At 44.5% G+C, this 10,272-nt stretch overlaps 1 protein-coding gene across 1 annotated transcript; it reads left to right on the top strand.

Annotated features, from left to right (window-relative positions):
• The first annotated feature begins 500 nt into the window (after positions 1 to 500).
• On the top strand, positions 501 to 3,562 carry LOC124008528 (interleukin-8-like). The gene is made up of 4 exons (XM_046319863.1): positions 501 to 849; positions 1,414 to 1,537; positions 1,796 to 1,879; positions 3,148 to 3,562. Exons 1-4 carry the CDS (start codon positions 786 to 788, stop codon positions 3,212 to 3,214), a joined length of 339 nt encoding a protein of 112 aa, XP_046175819.1. The 5' UTR covers positions 501 to 785; the 3' UTR covers positions 3,215 to 3,562.
• The last annotated feature ends 6,710 nt before the right edge of the window (positions 3,563 to 10,272 follow it).

Genomic DNA, 10,272 nt, shown 5'->3' with positions numbered 1-10,272 from the left:
CGAGCCAGGTTTTACCACCTTGGTGAACTTCATTTCCTTGGCTTAATGGACTGCCTAAAATTTGAAAAAATGTCACAAAAGTTCAACAACTGCAAACGAGAGCCTTTCAAAATATGACATGTACTTAAGGCTGGTCTTGTCGGAGTGTACAGTTCACAAATGGTACAAGACAAATCACCTGGACAGCTCCTCAGCATTTAGTTCTAGCATGACCTGACACAGACAGTGTCTGAGGCGGGACAGGGCTCAATAGAAAGTGCCTTCCCATCCTCAGACCTCAACACACGACACTGGTTCAGTGTCCATACAGGATGGAAGGAAGGTGTCTCATAAAAAGGAGATTCTAACAATGAAAAGTGATGAGTTTTTTGTGAAATTATCTGGTAGAGAAGGGCTGCTGTTCAGACATGCATTATGTGGGAGGGGAGGAGAGGGGAGGTGGGTGGGAGAACACTAATGTTACCATATGCAAGACTTGGCGTGCTTCCCCTCAACTCTGGTATGTGGTCTTTCGAGTCACTTTCACAGAGCTCAGACCATATAATATGTCTCTTTCCATGATGCAGCAGACAGAATCTAAACTGGAGACGAGAAGAGCAACTCAGCAAAGAAAACTGTTGAACTCAGAAATTCACTGCAACTGAAGAAGAAAAAGAAGAAAACTGTTGAACTCAGAAATTCACTGCAACTGAAGAAGAAAAAGAAGAAAACTGCAGCTGGCTTACTGGTCTACCTTCTGATACAACAGCCACACTGCAACTACAGTCTACAGAGTCAAGATCATCATGAATACTGCAATGGCTGTTATCGTTCTTCTGGTGTGCTCAGATGTTATCTGCATGATACAAGGTAACTAACTGGCTTAAAAATCTGTCTGTAGAACTTTTGATGACAATTAGTATTATGTTTTAGTATTTAGTAGAACGTTGAACTTATACTGAGTGTACAAAACATTAAGGACACGTAGGAAGCTTTGGAGTCAAAATAGGCCAGCGTCCCTGTGGAACACTTTCAACACCACTTCCTGACAAATTGAGGCTGATCTGAGGGCAAAAAGACAATATTAGCAACGTGTCCTTAATGTTTTGTACACTCAGTGTTTATCTAACTATAGAATTGTGGACTATGGATGTGAACGATGTTATTCATTTCTTGACACTTACAATAAAGCTTTAAGTCCGGGATACAATCTGTATAACATTGTCGATAATGCGCCTTTTAAAGGCAATGTTACCTTGTTGACTGAGATCATATTTATTGTAGACAAAAATATAAATTGGAAATTACCTTTGAATCTCAAGCTCACTGTAACATGGTTTCAGATCGAATCCCGCCTAAAACTAGATTAGGGGATTGTTTATGAATGTAGAGGGAGACTAAAGTGTTTGTTTGACTTTCTGTTTTTCTCTACAGGGAGAGGTATACAATATCCTCGATGCCGCTGTCCTACAGTACATACAGGGGGGGTGAATATCAGTTTAATCAGGAAACTGACCTATTACCGTCCTCGCTCGCACTGCTCTAAGGAAGAAGTCATGTGAGTTTTTATACCATACTGTGCCGTACTGTACTGTAATGTAAGAAAATTAGATGCACGCTTTCCAAATATATTTCAATTATTAATTTAATTAAACATCTCCCTCCCTCCCACCCACTCTTTTTCTTTTTCACCCCCCCCCCTTCTCTCTCTCTCTCTCTCTCTCTCTCTCTCTCTCTCTCTCTCTCTCTCTCTCTCTCTCTCTCTCTCTCTCTCTCTCTCTCTCTCTCTCTCTCTCTCTCTCTCTCTCGCTATCAGTGTCACACTGAAAACCAGGGGTCCGCTCTGTCTGGACCCAAATGGGAATTTTGCCAAAACACTGATTGAAAGACAAATCAAAGTGTGAGTTTATGGATGTTTTATTGCACAGGCTATTTTATGAAGTCAGAATGATGTTATTATTTGGAGTGATGGTTGCTGATAATGGACCTCTGTAAGCAGATGTAGATATTCCATTCAAAATAATCCGTTTCCAGCTACAATAGTCATTTACAACATTAACAATGTCTACACTGTACTGTCTACACTGTGCTTTTCTTTCAAGAACAAAGACATTTCTAAGTGACCACAAACTTTTGAATGGTGGAGTACATATATTTATCATTTTTATTTCATTTGATATATTGGGCTCCTGAGTGGTGCAGCGGTCTAAGGCACTGCATCTCAGTGCTTGAGGCGTCACTACAGACACCCAGGTTCAATTCCAGGCTGTATCACAACCGGCTGTGATAGGGAGTCCCATAGGGCTACTCATAATTGTCCCAGAGTAATCCAGATTTGGCCAGTGTAAGCCGCCACTGTAAATAAGAATTGGTTCTTAACTGACTTGCGTAGTTAGATAAGGTCATCTATGTGTGCCATATAGATCATGGGCCATTTACCAGTACACCTGAACACTTGAGTATATGAGGGATACGAACAATATTGAAAGCAGGTGCTTCCACACAGGTGTGGTTCCTGAACAATTCCTAAGCAATTAACATCCCGTCATGCATAAAAATGCGGGGCAGGTCCAGTTATTTTGGCTACCATGGTTATTCACCCATAGGATGACAATGCCCCCCATCACAGGGCACGACTGGTCACTGAACGGTTTGATGAGCGTGAAAACGATGTAAACCATATGCCCTGGCCGTCTCTGTCACTAGATCTCAACTCAATTGAACACTTATGGGAGATTCTGGAGCGGCGCCTGAGACAGTGTTTTCACCACCATCAACAAAACACCAAATGATGGAATTTCTTGTGTAATAAGGACGCTTGTATAATTTATCTCAAGGCGCGTTGAAGCTGTTCTGGCTCGCAGTGGCCCAACGCCCCATTAAGAGAAAACTATGTTGTTGTTTCCTTTATTTTGTCAGTTACCTGTATTTTCCTCTAAATACATATGGTTTGAAGCTTCACAGGGTAGGGTACAGTATCGATTCTTCCATAAATATATTCTTCCATAAACCTAAACAGAGTACACTCTCTATTCAGAAGAAAATGTATGCTTCCATAAAGCTTAACAGAGTACAGGATCTATTCAGCCATAAATATAGTCTGCCATGAAGCTTATGGATTCTAACATGTATCTCAGAGGGTTAATCAGCACACCTTCTCTCCTACAGAAATCAACAGCGTCAGAATCAACGTTCCATTGAGACTCTCTCCCCACATACCACCACTAGCACTTGATCACTCTTTGTCTGGCACTGGAAGCTGTGCCACCCTGCAACCCCTCTGCTGGCTTGCCTCTGAAGTGGGGTTGGCCCCAGTCAAGTCTTGGATGGTAGACAACAACCAGAACAAGTGGTGTTGGAGTGCCAGTAGGGGGCACTGTTCCCTCTGGTCCAAAGAGACTTCAATCAATGAGTCAGGAAAGTGATAGGGACACACCCCCCCCCCCAAAGGGTATTATTTATTTGTATATATTTCTATGTTTTATGTATACAGTATAGACATTAAGGAAGAACATAATAGTATTGTTGATATAAAACATGTCTTTGATATATTTATTGTCATGTATTTAATTTTTTCAAATAAAACAAACAATAATAAGACATAGATTGTCACATTCTTTCAAAATCGAACCTAGAAGCTGACCAGGACAAGGAGAGTAGGAAGAAGGTGAGTATTTATTTACAAGTGAATGTGAATGGGTAGATATATCCAGGTGGCGTAGCGGGCAGCGGTGGTGAGTTGATGGGAGTAAATAGGTGGATCCAATGGAGTAGTGGAATCCTCCGACGACCAGGCGGGAATGAGGTAAATGATCCGGGTGAGTAATGTTCATGGCTAACGATCCGGCAGGGAATGGATGTCAGGTCAGAGCTTTTGAAGGGGAGAGGTGATGATCAGGACAGGTGTGCAGATTACTGATGGGATACAGGTGCGGGTGAACATCGATCCCCCAACAAGCTAATTCGCCCGTCAACCAGACAGGGTGCGTTCCAGGACACCGGAAACACACTCCAGGACAGAAACACAGGCAAACACAGACTCAGGAAGCGGGATTCGTGACAGTACCCCCCCTCCGACGAACGGCACCGGGCGGACTACCTGGAGCGTCAGGGTGGAGGCGGTAGAAGTCACGAAGCAGGTCGTCATCAAGGATCTGACGCCAAGGAATCCAACTCCTCTCCTCTGGACCATATCCTTCCCAATCCACAAGATATTGGAAACCTAGACCCCACCGTCTGGAATCCATTATGCGGCGCACCGTGTAGGCAGGACCACCTCCGATCATCCGAGGAGGAGGAGGACGAGGAGGAGGGGGCAACAGAGGACTGAGGAGAACCGGCTTGAGGCAGGAGACATGAAAGGTGGGGTGTACTCGAAGCGTTGCCGGCAATTTGAGTCGGACCACAACAGGGTTAATGATTCTCTCCACTACAAACGGACCAATGAACTTTGGTGACAGTTTCCTCGACTCAGTCCGTAGAGGAAGATCCCGTGTAGCCAACCAAACGCTTATGGTATAAGCGGGAGCAGGAATACGGCGACAATTCGCCTGGATCTGATACCGGTCAGAAACTCTAAGGACGACCTTCCTGGCCCGATGCCAGGTCCGGTGGCAACGACGAATGTGGGCCTGGACAAAAGGAACCGAAAGATCCCTCTCCTGAGAAGGAAACAAGGGAGGTTGGTATCCGTACAGGCATTGGAAGGGGAACATCCCAGTGGCAGATGAAGGAAGGGTATTATGGGCATACTCGACCCAGTGTAATTGAGATGACCAAGAGGTGGGATCAGAGGAGACAAGACAACGCAGCGTGGACTCCATCTTCTGGTTGGCTCTCTCCGCCTGACCATTAGATTGTGGGTGAAATCCAGAAGTGAGACTGACTGTAGCTCCAATGGCCAAACAGAAGGATCTCCAGACAGCAGAGGTAAACTGAGGACCACGGTCAGAAACAATGTCAATCCATGGACCCTGAAAACATCCCTAACCAGGATCTCGGACGTCTCCGTGGCAGATGGAAGCTTGGAGAGAGGGACAAAATGAGCAAACTTGCTGAATCTGTCCACAATGGTCAGAATGACCGTGTTCCCAACAGAAGGGGGAAATCCCGTGACAAAATCCAGGGCCAGATGCGACCAAGGTCGCCGAGGAATAGGTAGGGGGTGAAGAAGCCCAGAGCTGGGCCGATTGGTACTTTTGTTCTGAGCACAAACAGGACATGCGGCAACAAACCTCCGGGTATCTTCTCCCATGGCAGGCCACCAAAATCGTCTGTGCAGTAGCGTCATAGTCCGAGCAACGCCAGGGTGACAAGCTATCTTGCTGGCGTGGGACCACTGAAGAACAGCAGAATGGACCGACACAGGCACGAACAACCGACCGGGTGGACCGTTACCGGGGCCGGGCTGCGTCCGAAGGGCCGCCATCACATCCTCCTCAATCCTCCATGTAACGGCTCCCACAACAAGGTTCTGGGGAAGAATCGTCTCAGTCTTGGCCCCACTCTCATCCGTCTTGGAGAACATCCGGGACAAGGCGTCCGCTTTGCCGTTCTTCGACCCAGGTCGGAACAAGAGTAGAAGGCGCAGGGATGGAGTTTACCGTCAGTGGAGCTACGCTGGGACCGGATGGCGCCCACCCCCACATCAGACGCGTCCACCTCAACAACAAACTTACGGGAAGTGTCAGGTTGAGAGAGAATCGGCGCGTTGGTGAATCGGCTCTTCAAGTTCAGAAATGCTCGGTCTGCCTCAGGAGTCCAACAGAAAATTCTGGTGCACGACATCAGAGCAGTTAAAGGGGCGGCCACCCGGCTGTAATCACGGATAAACCTCAGATAGAAGTTTGCAAATCCCGGGAATCTCTGGAGCTGCAATCTCGTACCGGGCCGGGCCCAATCCCGAACCGCCCGATCCTTCTCTTGGTCCATCTTGATCTCACCCCTGGAGATGATGTACCCGAGGAAGGATGTAGTGTGGGCGTGAAAATCATACTTCTCTGCCTTCACAAACAGACGGTTCTCCAATAACCGCTGCAGGACCTGCTTAACATGCTGGATGTGGCTGGAAAGCTCCTTGGAGAAAATCAGGATGTCATCCAGGTAAACGAACACAAACAGACCGATCATATCCCTCAGCACGTCATTCACCAAACTTTGGAACACTGCTGGAGCGTTGGAAAGTCCAAACGGCATCACCTGGTACTCGAAATGTCCCATAGGTGTATTGAATCCAATCAACCACTCGTCCCCCTCTTTGATCCGAACCAGATGATACGCATTGCGTAGATCAAGCTTCGTAAACACAGTAGCACCCTGTAAAGAATCGAAAGCGGAGCTCATCAAGGGCAAGGGGTACTTGTTCTTGACCGTAATATCACTCAACCCCCGATAATCAATACACGGTCGAAGAGAGCCATCCTTACTCACAAAAAAACATCCAGCTCCCAGGGGTGATGACGAGGGACGAATGAGACCTGCAGCAAGAGACTCCTTTATGTAGGTCTCCAGGGCTTCCCGCTCAGCTCGAGAAATACTGTATAACCGTCCCTTGGGAAAGGCAGCTCCAGGGAACAGCTTAATTGTACAATCATAAGGTCGGTGGGGAGGAAGTGACTGAGCTTTCTGCTTACTGAACACCTCACCCAACTCGTGATATGTTTCAGGAACCAGGGACAAATCAGGAGGAGCAAACTCACTGACCTGACTGGGGACAGCATGAGAACAGGCAGTCCTGAGGCAGTGAGCATGGCACTCAATGCTCCAACTAGTTACATTACCAGTCACCCAATCGAACAAAGGATTGTGTTCTCTTAGCCAGGGGTATCCAAGAACCAGAGGAACATGGGGGGGAAGGCAAAATGAAAAAAGAAATAACCTCTGAATGATTCCCCGACAACAACATCTTAACCGGATCAGTCCTCATAGTGATCCGTGCCAGACTACTGCCGTTCAGAGTGGTTGCTTCAATGGCTTCCGGTAATTGCTCCTTGGAAAGCCCCAGCTGTTCCACTAAGTCGGCATCAATGAAGCGGGATTCGTGACATAGATGACTTGTTTTCTGAACAATTTGCTCAACAATTAGTTGTTTGTGTGGATAATATACACATCACACCTTAAGCATTGCACTAGAATTGTATTGTTGGTCAAAATTTCATTTAACTTGTAATGAAACAGTATACCTGTTCTGCCAAGTCTGTCTCTATGCCAAACCAGACCATAGCGTCAACTCTCATACCCTATACGACATGCTCTACCAGACTGGACCATATCATATATACACTGAGTGTACAAAATATCAGGAATTCCTGCTCTTTCCAAGATATGGTAGTAAGTGCCGGGCGCACCGGTTTGTGTCAAGAACTGCAATTCTGCTGGGTTTTACATGGGCCAGCACCCCTGTGGAACGCTAGTGTAGATATACATTGCTGGGGAAAACCTACAATCACAAGTCCATCATCACCCATAGTACAACAGTGAGGCCAACACGGATGTTCTCATGATAAATGTGTGAATTGGACCACTTTCTTATTCTACTTAGCATTCGAAATGTAATGAGTACTTTTGGGTGTCAGGGAATATGTATGGAGTAAAAAGTAAATGATTTTCTTTAGAACTGTAGTGGGGTTAAAGTAAAAGTTGTCAAAAATATACAGTACCAGTCAAAACTGGTTTATTTGTACTATTTTCTACTTTGTAGAATAATGGTGAAGACATCAAAACTATGAAATAACACATATGGAGTGATGTAGTAACCAAAAAGTGTTAAATAAATAAATAAATATTTTATATTTAAGATTCTTCTTTGCCTAGATGACAGCTTTGCACACTCTTGGCATTCTCTCAGCCAGCTTCATGAGGTAGTCACCTGGAATGCATTTCAATTAACTTCTTGCGTCGAGCCATCCCGGATCCGGGATCGTGAATACAGCCTCAAGCTCATTACCATAACGCAACGTTAACTATTCATGAAAATCGCAAATGAAATGAAATTAATCTATTTGCTCTCAAGCTTGGCCTTTTGTTGACAACACTGTCATCTCAGATTTTCAAAATATGCTTCTCAACCATAGCAAACTAGCGTTTAGCGTTTTGCGTTAGCATTTAGCGTTAGCATTTAGCATTAGCATTTTGCGTTAGCATTAGCAGGCAACATTTCACAAAAACCAGCAAAAACATTCAATAAATCATTTACCTTTGAAGAACTTCGGGTGTTTTCAATGAGGAGACTCTCAGTTAGATAGCAAATGTTCAGTTTTCCTGAAAGATTAGTTGTGCAGGAGAAATTGGTCCGTTTTCTGCGTCATGTTTGGCTACCAAAAAAAAACGAAAATTCATTCATCCAAACGCCAAACTTTCTTCCACATTAACTCCATAATATCGTCTGAAACGTTGTTTAGAATCAATCCTCAAGATGTTTTTCACATATCTCTTCATGATATATCATTCCTGGAAGTCTCCTCTCTGTCTCAATCACATGGATGAATGCGAGCAGCTTGGAGATTACGCAACCATTTCAACAGAGGACACTGGGCGGACCCCTGGTAAATGTAGTCTCTTATGGCCAATCTTCCAATGATATGCCTACAAATACGTCACAATGCTGCAGACAACTTGGAGAAACGGTAGAAAGGGCAGGCTAATTTGTGGCGCTTTCACAGCCATATAAGGAGACAATGGAAAACAGAGCCTCAAAAATCCTGCTCATTTTCTGTTTGAGGTTGCATCTTGGTTTCGCCTGTAAGTTCAGTTCTGGGGCACCCACAGATAATACCTTTGCAGTTTTGAAAACTTCAGAGTGTTTTCTTTCCAAAGCTGGCAATTATATGCATAGTCGAGCATCTTTTTGTGACAAAATATTGCGCTTAAAACGGGCACGTTTTTTTATCCAATAATGAAATTAGCGCCCCCCTAGCTTCAGTTGTGTCATGTTAAAAGTTCATTTGTGGAATTTCTTTCCATCTTAATACATTTGAGCTAATCAGTTGTGTTGTGACAAGGTAGAGGTATCAGGTTTGAAGGTAAGACCCAGATACAGACTGTGTCAGAGTTACAATGTATATTACAGCAACAGGGAAGGCAAACGACAGGTCAAGGCAGGCAGATGTCAGTAATCCAGAGGTGGGGCAAAGGTACAGCACGGCAGGCAGGCTCAGGGTCAGGGGCAGGCAGAGTGGTCAGGCATGCGGGCTCAGAGACAGGACAGGCAAGGGTCAAAATCAGGAGGGCGAGAAAAAGAGAGACTGGGAAAAGCAGGAGCTGACACAAAAATGCTAGCAACAGACAAACAGAGAACACCGGTATAAATACACAGGGGATAATGGGGAAGATGGGACTGGATGGGACTGGATTGAGTGACTTCACCTGTAGTTCACCTGTAGTGTATAAAATCTTAAAATCTGTACTTTCTGGAATTAAACGCTCTTACCTGACTTTTAAGACTGGTCTCGATCTACTTCATACATAATTAATGAACTTACACCTCATTAATGAATTAGAAACGAGTGCGAATTTGGTTTTGGCTGTAAAACAATAAGGAATTTAGAAATTCCTCTATCACAGACAAACAGAGAACACCGGTATAAATACACAGGGGATAATGGGGAAGATGGGCGACACCTAGAGGGGGTGCAAATGATAAGTTCATTAGAGTTACCAGCCTCAGACATTGCAGCTCAAATAAATGCTTCACAGAGTTCAAGAAACAGAAACATCTCAACATAAACTGTTCAGAGGAGACTGTGTGAATCAGGCCTTCGTGGTCAAATTGCTGCCACTGTGTCTTTCTATTGTCTCGGCCTTAGGCCTATACATCATAGTGTCAAGGCATATGAACAAACAGGTTATAGAGCAAACAACGCAATGATCACAACACATAGGTTGTAATATGGCTTTTTTTAACCTGGCTTGTCTTCCACAGTGATTCTACCCACACACTGCTACGCTTTTAGAAACGTAAAATATAGGATAAGGCTGTCAGGATGGGTAATGTACTGAATAAGTACACAATCACTACAAATAAGTACCCTGCAAGAAACACTTCATTTTATAGCTAAATCCTGTGCAATTTAACAAATTAACCCATATGGTATGTTTTATTTTGGGGATAAGTGATAGCAACAACATTGACTGGAGATATATTTTGAACAGTGCACATTCATTGTTAAGTAATTAGAGCCTATTGAGCTTAGGCTGTAATCTCTCAGACACCCAGTGCATCCACAAAGGATCCCAACCTTTGTCACAGTTTTTAATTAATTGGCTGAAGCTGAGAAGAAGCATCACAATAAGTTG

Source organism: Oncorhynchus gorbuscha, linkage group LG21, assembly GCF_021184085.1.
Source record: "Oncorhynchus gorbuscha isolate QuinsamMale2020 ecotype Even-year linkage group LG21, OgorEven_v1.0, whole genome shotgun sequence".
Classification (NCBI taxonomy): domain Eukaryota; kingdom Metazoa; phylum Chordata; class Actinopteri; order Salmoniformes; family Salmonidae; genus Oncorhynchus; species Oncorhynchus gorbuscha.
Note: the sequence above shows the minus strand (reverse complement) of the source record. Positions and strands in the feature narration are given on the sequence as shown.